Source organism: Alnus glutinosa, chromosome 8 (genome assembly GCF_958979055.1).
Source record: "Alnus glutinosa chromosome 8, dhAlnGlut1.1, whole genome shotgun sequence".
Taxonomy (NCBI): Eukaryota; Viridiplantae; Streptophyta; class Magnoliopsida; order Fagales; family Betulaceae; genus Alnus; species Alnus glutinosa.
In genome coordinates, this window is record NC_084893.1 from 7,789,414 (window position 1) to 7,802,193 (window position 12,780).

At 35.2% G+C, this 12,780-nt stretch overlaps 1 protein-coding gene across 2 annotated transcripts; it reads right to left on the reverse strand.

The window, feature by feature from the left end:
- Window positions 1-5,104: 5,104 nt before the first annotated feature.
- LOC133875936 (protein FAR-RED IMPAIRED RESPONSE 1-like) lies at window positions 5,105-8,836 on the reverse strand. Of its 2 annotated transcripts, none has more exons than XM_062314215.1 (3): window positions 8,489-8,836; window positions 7,432-7,563; window positions 5,105-7,325 (listed from the first exon to the last, which is right to left on the reverse strand). In XM_062314215.1, exons 2-3 carry the CDS (start codon window positions 7,535-7,537, stop codon window positions 5,272-5,274), a joined length of 2,160 nt encoding a protein of 719 aa, XP_062170199.1. In that variant the 5' UTR covers window positions 7,538-7,563; window positions 8,489-8,836; the 3' UTR covers window positions 5,105-5,271. The 2 variants fall into 2 exon arrangements, with proteins under 2 accessions (XP_062170199.1, XP_062170198.1); XM_062314214.1 differs by having other exon boundaries at window positions 7,432-7,567.
- Between the last annotated feature and the right edge of the window lie 3,944 nt (window positions 8,837-12,780).

The window sequence follows — 12,780 nt, forward strand, 5'->3', positions numbered from 1 at the left end:
TAGTACTCGTGACATTATGGGAAAAAAAAAAAAATTATCCCATATCCACAATTACAAATCACATGCTCCTTCTTCAGTCCCATCCCAAACCTTCTTCATAAACAATAATTAAAATACCATTAAACTACAAGATCATTGATTAATTACATGTATGATCATGTTTTATAACAGCTTATTTTTTTCTAACAATAGTACAGAAGAAGGGTAATATAGAATTCTTTATATATATATATATAGGGTTAAAAGACCTTTCATGTGCCTCTAGTTTAACCAAAAATCAAATTGATCTCTCGATTTTAAAAATTGTCACAGATGTACGTGTATACGTCCAATAAACGCAGATGGTGCTTTCATCCACGTTTCGCCCAATATTTTTAACGGCGTGCCATTTAACTTATTTTAGTCTAGTACTATGTTTGGTTTCTTGAATATTTTCCTTCACAACTGGTATTCAGTATGGATTTGGCTTTTGAAGATCTCCTATGGTTCAAATAAATGGTAAAGATTGCAATATGAATCTAAACCTTTACAATTATCAGTGAGTTCTCTCATAATCTTGCAATCTTCACTGTTCATTTAAACCACATGAGATATCAAGTTATTTAATTAATAATGTATTTAACGGTATATATGAAATTAATATTGTCACGTCTTTTAAAAAAATTTAAATAATATGAAATTATGTACACCGTTAGATGCACTAATTTTAAATCTTTACCATGAAATAGAGAGAATCCCTGTCCCTTTGATGCCGTAAATGTTGAGTTATATACTACATTTGTTAGTTATTTATGGTACAATTTGAGAATTAATCTCTACTTGGTTATTCTTACAGGTTGGCTGCAGTTTTGGACTTCTAGGGATTTTCACTTGCTTGAAGGTAAATCCCATTAATTGAGGGAGCTGGGTTCTTAATTGCTGATAATTTTTCTTTTAAACATGTACCTAGAATTGTGAATAAAATGACTCATTTTAGTTGCTGTTTTATTTTTCTTTTTTCTTTTTTCTTTTTCTTTTTGTTATGTTTTTTTATTTCATTTTAAAATAATATTAAGGAGGCATATATGGACAAGTGTCTCATTGTGGGTGGACTTGACGTGGCATGCCATTAAATTATTGAACGGAACATAAACGAAAGTATTAACCACGTTTATCATATGAAAGTAGGTACCATCTATCTATGAGAGTTTTAGAAAACTCGGGTTTGTTTGATAACGCATTAAACCACATATACTAAAAAAGTAGGTAACCTCTCTATTTTTTTTTTTTCTCATTTTTCTTTCGAATAATGCTACTATTCACATCCATTTATCACATAATATTATTTTTTATATTTATTTATCACATCAATTTTATATTGGTTGATATGACGTGGTTTAAGTGATGTTAATTGATAAAAAATTAGGGTTAAATACCTTTAAGGTCCCTGAGTTTTGACAACTTTATTTTTTAGTCCCTGAGTTTCAATTCGCATCACAGATGATACATCAATTTTGGGAAATGACCAAATTAGTACCTCGGTTAACTTCTTCGTCCAAAAATTAACGGTCCGCCACGTGTCAACCTCAGAAGTTGACACGTGGCACTATATAAAAAAATTAAAAATTAAAAATAAAAAATCTTTAAAAATTAATTAAAAAAAAAAAAAAAAAAAAAGGGGGTGGCTTGGCCACCATGCCACCCCCATTTTGGCCAGGGAGGTGGCCGGCCGGACTGGGGTGGTCGAACCACCCCCATGTGGTGGTTCGGCCACCCCCTGGACAGAAAAAAAAAAAAAAAAAAAAAAAAAAAAAAAAAAGGTCGGGTTTAGGGTTTTGCCCTTGGGGGTGGCCGAACCACCCTTGTGGCCCTTGGGGGTGGTTCGGCCACCCCAAGGGCAAAACGGGAAAAATAAACCCTAAAAAAAATTTTCCGTTTTGCCCTTGGGGTGGCCGAACCACCCCCAAGGGCAAAACCCTAAACCCGAATTTTATTTATTTTTTTTTTTTGTCCAGGGGGTGGCCGAACCACCACATGGGGGTAGTTCGGCCACCCCAGACCGGCCGGCCACCTCCCTGGCCAAAATGGGGGTGGCCGGCCACCCCCATGGTGGCCAAGCCACCCCCTTTTTTTTTTTTTAGTTTTTTTAGTTTTTTTTTTAATTTTTTAATTAATTTTTAAAGATTTTTAATTTTTTTATATAGTGCCACGTGTCAACTTCTGAGGTTGACACGTGGCGGACCGTTAATTTTTTGACGGAAAAGTTAACCGAGGTACTAATTTGGTCATTTCCCAAAATTGATGTATCATTTGTGATGCGAATTGAAATTCAGGGACTAAAAAATAAAGTTGTCAAAACTCAGGGACCTTAAAGGTATTTAACCCAAAAAATTAACGTGATAAATAAGTATAAACATTAGTCATTTCAATAACCCTTTTTAACGGTTCTATTTTGGGGTCAACTAATTTTGACCCCTTTTTTATTCTTTCTAGAACCTTTTTGTATAAGAAACGGACATGAAAGCTCCACGTGTGGGTCTCGTATCGTATGACGTTAGTGTGTAGAAATGATTCATGTACGGGAAATGCTAAAGAGAAGACTCTCATCCCCCTCTTGTCACCTGCTTTTCTTTAAAAAAATTAGTTTTTATTAAAAAGTTGTCTTTGATGTGACATCAGAGACAACTTTTTAATAAAAATTAATTTTTTTATTATAAAAGGGTGATAAGGGAGAGATGAGGGGAGGATGTGTAGAAGCTCTCTTCCTGTACACCCTTTGCCCACCTCCCGTCCACCCTTGCCTAAATAGCAATTGTTCTTTTATTTTTTTCTTTTAAAGGAAAACCTAAAATGTTGAAACCAGCATGGGGGCCCCAATTTTTTCCCCCCGAAACCGCTCTCTCTCTCTCTCTCTCCTGCCGTCCCTCTCTCCCAGCGTGTTCGAAACCAACGTGGGCTGGAAGAGATAAGGAATAGGCATCGCCAGCTCTGTCTCCTACAGACAAGCGTTCTCTGTCTTTGCTTTTTGTCTCTGTTAAACAAATCTCATTCGGCGTTCTCTCTGTGTGCATTTTTATGGGATTTGTTATGAGATAGGCATATCATTACTAGGCTTTGCTAAAAATTCTATATAAATGAAAAGTCCTACCATAAAGAGTTTTGCTATCTTTGACTTATTGCCCTTGTCTCGGCTAACATGAAGGCACTACAACAGATAAACAAAAGAAACAAGTGATGATAATAACATTATATATAATGAATACGTATGGTATGTGGGTGTTTAGGGGAAAATTTTAGTTTTCTTCTACGGGGGCTGCTCGGCAAAAATAGATGAAAGGGAGAGATTCGTGGGTTTCTCTAGTTTTCGGTTGGGGTGAGAATGGGATCAAAGTTTTACAGAGTATGATTGATAATTAGGAATTTTGTCATTTCGAATTGGGTGTATTTGTTTTAATTTAAAGTGATGATATCATAATATTTGTTGGAAATATACTTTTATGGCAATAGATTAGGATATGATTGGCTATGTCTTTGTTTTGTAAATTTTGGAGAAAAGTTTACATACTCCTTTCAAATTACCACTCAATTGACAATGCATTTTTTAAACTTTTAATTGAGACAATGTCCTGCAAACTACCAAAAAATTGTCAATGTCTCCTAAGGCTAGCAAAAAGACAAAAATGAATTATAATTTCTTTTAAAGCTATGGTGGTGGGGCTTACCTTTCATTGCTGCAAAATAGAGTTTAAAAAAAAAAAAATGTTGGTTTTTTTGAGTGCCAAAAGGCATTCTAAATGTTGTAGAACTTTAGTTTTTTATTTGCGCGTGTTTTTGGTGATGATTAGTTTACTAAGGATTGGAGGCCAAGAAAATAGCATATTAAGTAGTGGTATTTGTTTTGTTAAATTCTAGAAGCTTGTAGATGGTCAAGCACAAGGTTTGGTTATGAATATGGTGATGACTTGGAATTGCTTCTTTGGTTATGAACATGGGAATAGTTGATTATAGTTGGAGTTAAATGGTTATTTAGACCTGTAAGCAAATAATTTGTTTGTGAAAAGCAAATTACAACCAAATTGTCGTCCAGTCCTTATTTACTTCAACTGAATGGTTATCAATAAGCTCTATGTGACTATGTGTCACTAAATGTCCATATATATATATTTGTGTTTTTAGGGTAGATATATGGGTCGAGGAATGATATCTAAATTTTTCCTCTGTTTTTGGTAGGCATAAGAAAATAATATATGCAAATAGCGACGCATCCCGTGAACCGTCCATTATGCTACTGTGGCGTTCCTTCCCGTTTAAGGCACTCTTAACTTGGATAAATACTAATTTTGGTAGACAGTGGTACGGTTGTAAAAGCTATAAAGAAATGGTCGCTTGTGAAAAAAGATTGATGGAACGACTGAACGCCACGGAACAGATAATGCGGGCTGAAATTGTTAGGCTAGAAACAGAACTAACAAAATACAAGGCAAATATGGAGAATCAATCTGTCCAAATGCAACTGCTGTTAGAGGAGTACTGCACAAAGGATAAGAATTTTGCTTTCAAGATGTATCAGGCTGCCTTTGTTTTTGTTATTTTGCTGCTGCTATTTTTCCCTTACTTTTGATCTCAAAAAAACAAACTGTTCTGCCAAAGGATCCCACAAAAACAGAATGCTGGCAGATGTTTGAGGATAACATGGTTCAAAGAAATAAGTTGCTTGGTGCTGCTACTTTGCACAGGCTATTTGCTTCCCCTATAATTTGAGTTTGCTCAAATCAACTCTTTTCACAGGATATGTATATCCCTCGTAATTGATTTGCTGACCCAAGCAACTTAATTTTGTGAGCAACCTGAAAGAGAATCAAATGGCATTTTACATCATTTTTGCTCCATAACTGAATCAACATCAGACCCAGTTAAAATCCTTTTTACCGTTCTGGAAATATATGCAAGAAAATATCAATGATCTCATAATCTCATACTTCAATCATACATATAAAATGTCACTCCCCTGTAAGATTAAGACAACTCCTTTTGACCATATAACCTCATACTTCAATGATACATATAAACAGAACCTCAATGAGTGAATCTGTAAAATAGAGAGATCCATAACCTATCTGTCCACATCATCAACTATATTACATTGGTCCATAACAAAGAGATCCAAAAAGAAAATATCAAGAACACAAAGATCCATAACAATGGAACTTAAATGTCCACATCATCAACTATTACATTCGTCTGTAACAAAGAGATCCAAAAAGAAAATATCTATGTTCATAACAATGGAACTTAAATTGTTCCATTGTCACTACAGCTAGAATATGCGACAGAAACTGGACTGTGATAGGGGGAAGAGTGACTGGACGCAGGCTCTAAGCCACAATATTTCTCCTTTAACTCATCAATAATTTTCATCAAATCCATGCAATGTTCCACATTTCCTGATATGAGCCATATTAATTCTTCAAAATTCTTTCTTAACTTGTCATGTATTTGGGCAATAGGGTTATCAGTAAAAGCATCATAACTACTCTTAAGCATAGAGTATTCTCGTTTTATATCCTTCCTCCATCTGTCAAGAATATATCTTGGTGGCAACATTATCACTTTCTTTGTAAATAACACAGAAATAGAATGCCTGCACAAGATGCCTCGTAATTCAAAAAATGTACATGTGCACTTCACTTCCAATTCATCTTCATTGAAGTAAACAACAAATGTTTTTTCTATCATGCGCTCTCCAACATCGACAAGGTATTCCTTCACTTCATAGGTAGAAATCGCACCTTCACTTTTGAGATGAGAGTTATTACAACACATAACATTCCTAATCTGCTCATGAACTTCTTTGAACTTTGCATTTGTGTAAACATCTTGAAACTGCTTCTCAAAAGGAAAGAAGCTTATACATGGGATCGTGCGATTAAAAGAATCAAAATCAGCATGTGTTTCGTTCTCAACCATTTTCCTCAATGTATTATCAAATTGATCAAGAAATTCTTTCAATGTGGTATGTGAGTGCACGCAACCATCAAAAAATCTTTCACTTCGCTGCGTGGTATTCATTCCCGCCCAAAATGTATCTTTCATGTATGCCGACACCCAAAAAGTCTTCTCACTATATAACCCATGCAACCATGCATTATCCTGAAGATGATAACTCTCAAGTAGAATTCTCCAATTTTCCTCAAATTCTTCACATGTTTGAGAATCATACAAGCAAGTATGCAGGGCACTCTTAATGCCATCGAAATTAGCATGTGCACCAAACTTTTCAGGGAGTTTTCTCATAATGTGCCAAAGACAATATATATGGCGAGTTTCAGGAAAAACTCTTGCGATTGCATTTTTCATAGCTCTATCATGATCTGTTATAATTGCTCTTGGGGCTCGGCCATTCAAGCACCCCAACCAAGACTTAAACAACCACACAAATGTGTCTGTATCCTCGTTTGATATTAGTCCTGTCCCTAAAAGTATAGACTGACCATGATGATTCACTCCTACAAAAAGAACAAATGGCATGTCATATCTATTGGTCAAGTACGTCGTGTCAAACGTAATAACATCACCGAAGAATTCATACGCTGCCCTACTTCGTGCATCAGCCCAAAAAACATTTCGCAATTTACAATCATCATCCATGTCCATCACATGATAGAAGCCAGCATTTTGCTTTTGCATTCTCCTGAAATAATCACAAAGTGCCTGAGCACCTCCTTTACCAAGCCGAAGTTCTCTTGCTTTGTTAATAAAATTCCGACAATCTCTATCCCCAAAGGAAAGACTCTCAAACCCCCCCATTTCAACAACCAATGAATTCTTGGTACATATGTCTGCTCTATCATTTAGCTCAAGCCTTCTTTTGGTAACATCATTTATAATCTTATTGCATCTAAAAAATCTTGCTTTGCCCGGACTTAGTTGATGATTATGCTCAAGCACAACTTTAGTCAAAAACCACGTTCCATCAACACATAACGACGCACAAATCCTAGCACGACACCCTGTTTTGTTAGTTTTTGGAGTTGGCTTCACAACATTACTTGCGCTGGTTCGTTTTGGGCCTCCACGACTACATATAAGGATTACGTATCTTGGTTGACCAGCTTTTCTTTTCGTGGTTCTTTTTATCACATCAAAACCAGCTTGCTTAGCAAACTTCCTATAATATGAGCAAACTTCTTCTAATGAAGTAAAGGTCATTGACGGCTTAGGTGCTTCAACTTTTTCATTCCCATCGATCATCTTCAATAATACAACATTGTCTTCCTTATCATTCAACTCTTCGTCCAAACTAAACGTCATTGATTCATTCGGTTCTTCAATTGTTTCATCCACACCTATTCAAAAAAAACAAATTTTTTTTTAAAATAAGAAATTAAAAAAAAAAATTATCTTGGTAGGTCAAAGCACAATTATAACCCAAACAAAAGTGAAAAGCCTAACCATTTTGAGGGTCATCTTGGTGGGTTAAAGCATCACCATTTGGAATATGTGTATGCAGAGATTCAATTTCGCCCTTGTTATCCAATCGTGAGCTTGAAGAGTCCATTTAGGAAAATGCTATATACAAAAGTTCTATCTTCCAACATAAAACATCATATTAAAAAAAAAAAGTGTTATATAAAGCAAGACCTACTGTACATATACAGAAGATACATAATCAATACCAACTCAATCCCGAACAGGCTCTAAATGCGATGCACACTATAATACTACTGTCAAAATAGTTAGAATGGCTATCAAAGAAATTAATTCATAAATTATCAATTAATAGAACATTGAGCTTCCTTCAAGCTTTGAACTGCATAAAAAGTATTTAGGAGAGTCAAACACAATATGCACAATCAATCTAATATTTTAAAAAAGATTTAATTAATAACAAAAATATATAAGTTAATTGAATGAGAAAATATGAGAATTTGTTAATAATAAGTTAGTACTTTAACATTCTCCAAAATATAACACAATACAATCATAGCAACACATATTCCATTGTTCGAATAATCATAGCAACACATAAAATCCGATCAAAGCATCTTAACACCAAATTATCATATTGTAACTAATTTCCAAAACCTAAAGTGAACTAAAATGTTTCTGACAATAACAAATAGAGCAATGCCTAAACATCAACAAACCCATTATTGAATTGTTAAACATAGAGCAATGCTTAGTTGATGTTTATAGTGGCATATGATGATCATACCCTTTCTTTCTTTATTTTTTTTCTTTTTCTTTTTTAAAGCAACATTCAGGAAAAGGGGAGCATTCGCATTTGCCACCAATCCACTCTGGTTTCGTCCCTAACCTCCCCTTCACTTGAAGGTCTGATTATTGGGTATTTTAAAAACACTCTACAGCTAGATGGATCTTGGATTGCTGTAAATTTTCACACCCATTTTGAACATAATCCAGTGCCAAATACCATACCAAATATCCATACCCATAAAAATGCTTAACAGAACCCATGTATAGCTCAACGAAGAGAGAGAGAGAATACCGGTGGAGGATGGCCGGTGACAGAGAATCCGGAGACAGAGAACGCTGGCGCCGATCAAGCTTAGCTGCGAGAGTGAGAGAGACTCGCCGGTGGCTTCCACGGCGAGCGAAGTGCGAGAGAGAGAGAGAGAGAGAGGGCGGGCGAAAAGATTTGATTTTGGGGAAAATGTTTTCCCTCCACGCTGCACTCAGCGTTTTTTAGGTTAAAAAAAAAATTTATAAAAATAAAAATAAAAGTAAAAACATTTGCCACGTAGGTGGGTAACTGGCAAGAGAGGTGTACAGGTGTAAAGTAAAAAAGGAGAGCAAAAACAAACCCCCCAGTGGAGACTCTCTCAGCGTCAGCGAACTTTCTTTACAGGGCTCTGCCTTCTTCTTTACGAAACTTCTCCTTCAAATGCTTTCTTACTCTATACATATATGATATATTCTTCTTGTTTCTGATCGTCCATGAAAGCAACTCGAGTGTAAGGAAGGCCAAATATTCACTGTACAATATCATGCAATAGACTCTCTAGTCTCTTCTTTCACTCTCTCTCTGTTTGGTCGATGAGAAACGGTTGGAAAAGGAAAGAAAACTAATCCCAGAGAGCAACACCCTTTAGTTTCCTCATGACTTGATTATAACTTGCATCTCTCTGTTAGTTTTTTACATGTCTGTCTATCAGAATCTAGAGATTCAGAAGTGAAATAAGGAAGAGAAGAAGAAGAACTAGAGTAAAGAAGCTTTGAGATTGTAGAAATGAATATCTGGATTTACTAACTTGTGTTCGAATACAAAAGTCTTCTATATTTATACAAGAATTGAACTAATAATAAGATTACACGTGTATAACAAACAAGCTAACTAAACAGACTGCTTAACAGTTTAAACAGAAATTGTTTATTATCTAATACTGTCTGTGCATGCGTGCTATATATGAACACCATCATTTGCGTCTATATTTATTTGATCAAATGATATAACACAATCAGTATATAAAGAGGATGACAAAGACTGAAACTCTCCTGGAAGGTTCTAAGTGAAGGTATCTAAAATGATCATTTGGATAGGATCTCTGTATTGCATCCAGTTTTGGTAGTAAAATGTACATTTTTTACCAAGATGACCGAATTGGGTCATTGGTACTGTTCCAAATACATACATGACTTACAGGATCGTCACTTCTTTCGATATGGTATATTATATATATAATAGCAAAAGCCTTCAAGATCATGGCTTAGAATTGTGATGAGTGACATATTTAAAATTGAATTAGAAGGCAAACTACGTTCACCATAACCCATAATCAGAATACTCAAAGATGGAGGAAAGATAACTCATGCAAACTGTGAATTAACAACAAAACTAAATGCTGAGCAAAATTCCTCCAGTTTGGTTTGGAGGAAATTTCTGTCCATTTGGCAACATAAAACCTAACATCTTCTGTGCTGCCTTGTCATTGACCATTCCAAATATTAATTAGTTATTTGATTTTGGTAGTGTCAAATTTGGTACTCACATAGCTTCCAATATTTTCTTTCTTTATGCTAGCTACTTACCATATTTATACTTTCATCCAGGTTTGAAGATTTTGAGCAGCAATATTCCATTGATGGACTATATCCAAGAAACACAAGATCAACACTCACCCATTCTGTAGGTGAACGGCCAAGAAAAGAGTCAGGTCCTAGGAAGACAATTTTGGATCCACAGGGTCAAAATTTCTTCAAACTTGGAAGAAACTTTTTGTGCTCTCTTGTGTGGCATCAGTGGCCCTAGACCCCCTTTTCTTTTACAATCCAAGGATGAATGACGTCGACAAGTGCTTCGATTTGGACAAGACAGTGGCCATCTATGCTTGTGTTTTTCGTTCATTCACAGATGCCTTTTATGCATTTCACATAATCTTTCAATTCCGTAATGGGTTTGTTGCCCCTACTTCTCTAGTGTTTGGAAGGGGTAATTTGGTTGATGATCCTAAGGCTATAGCTAAAAGATACTTGTTAACCTACTTCATCATTGACATTCTATCAATTCTTCCACTGCCACAGGTATGCATCTGGCATTCAAAGTATCAATAATCTGGTTTATTATTACTACTTAATGGTCTTTTTGCCTTCATTAAAGCATTCAATAATCTCATGAGTACTAAACTTATGCCCTCACCTAGTCACCTGTCACCACTATGTGCCTGGATTCACTAGGAGGTTAGACTCTACCTGCCCTGACAAAATCTGTGGTTATTATCAATGGCAGAATTGATGTGTTAGTTTAATTACTTTCTGAGAACTCTACAAAGTGATACTTAGAACACACTCTCACACGGAATGCACATATCAAATTATTGAAATGGTGAAACTTCTCATAACTAAAGCTGATTTTTTTTATTAATTGCTTGGTGGAAAAGAATGAACCATGTTAGATAATGATGATGGGGGTTTGGCTTTTGCCGTATATTCAACATGTGGTTAAATGTTCTGCTGGTGATGGGTATTATTGTTGCTTTGGCTGCTGTGAGGCTGGGTGGAGATATGTTCTTTTCTCTGGTTTCGGCTGATGGAGTTAGTAGAAGAGAAATTCTGTTCTGTAGCAGGTTTTCTGATGAAATTACAAATTCAACTGTCTTCAACTTTGGAATATCTACGGATGCTCTAAGATCTGGAGTGGCGGATTCAAGAGATTTTTCCGAGAAATTCTTTTACTGCTTTTAGCAATCATATATAATCTTCAAATACAGGAAAAGATGATAATGAACTCCAATTAATGGCTGGAAACAAACCCCAAGTGAATTCAATTAAGACTAGAATCAAATCACAAGACAAAAGTCTATATTAATTCTTTTCTTTTTCCCCCTCATTAACGACCAAATGGTCTTTAAATAGAAATACAAGTAGATAATACCTAAAGTGATAATACTTAAAGTTCGAATATTCAAATTCAAATTCAAATAAGCTATAATCCTAATATGAAATAATCTAATCCTAATCTAATCTTAATAAATTGGAATTTCATTCCAACTCAACTATTAAACCTATCTAACCCTAATCTTATCCCTTTATCCCTAACACTTACTCAGTTAGTTGCCTACTGTCAAACTATTTCGACTTGCAATGTATCTGCATAATTAAAAAAATTTAAAGAGTAAACATGTCAGGGATAAAATAGAGGTCTTCGTGTCGAACCTTGACTCAACAATTTATCATTCCCTATTTTCCATTAAATATTTCATGGGCCTTGATACCTACACAACAACACCACAACACCACAACAACTCTACAACACCCTCTCACATGGAGTGGGGCCCAGTGTGTGGGGCTCACCCTCATATGAAGGAGTGTTGTGCAGTTGTTGTGGTATTGTTGTAAATTTATCATTTTCTATATTTCATATGTCGGGTCTCACTTGTTGAGCTCTTGGGGCAACTGATGAATTAACACCAACTTCTGCCAGCTTCAATCAATATATCTTTGGTGTATTTATTCTGAAGGGTTTGATGCTTTATTTTAACCTGCAACTGTAACATCTTCAATAGAAACATTGATGTTAACTTCTGTGGAGAAGAGCTTCTTAGTCGTTGGGCTTTGGATCCCGACTCCTCTACCAATCTCCCCATCTCAACTAGAACAGTGAAAGCTCTAGAAGAGGTTGAAGCCTTGTCTCTAATGGCCAAGGACTTGAAGGTTTTGGCCTCTTAGTTTCGGCATCTTCATAGCAAGCAGCTCCAGCACACTTTCAGGCAAGGCTTTTAGACCATGGTTTTCAACTTTTACAGAAATTTTCCATAAGGAAGTTGCAATCAATTCTTCCTTTAATTTTAGGAAGAAAAAAATACCAAATTCTGTCGCATTGTTTTTCTAACACGAACATATTTTTAAACAAACATGCTCCTTGCTTTGTTACCCTAAGATTATAATAAGGGAAAACTTTACTGACCACCTCTAATCTTTCGTCAATTTTGCAATTATATCATTAAACTTTAAAAAATGTCAATTTAGTGTATCCATCTTTCAATTTTTTTTTTTCAATTTCACCTATCCGTTAGGATTTTTCGTTAAATCCTATCAAAATTCTCAAAATATCTTCTTCTTTTTTTAATTTATATTTCAAAGATTTAAGCATGAGTGGTTTTGTAAATTCTGTTAAATCCTGACCAAAGCCTAAATCCTTGCAATTTTTTTTTCTTTATTTTTTTTACCAAAAAAAATGAGTATTAAGAATTTTGGCACCCCCTCTGTTAGGTTTTTGCGGAAAATTTTTACGGAATAGTGAAATTAAAAGATGAATACACTAAATTGACTTTTTTTTAGGTT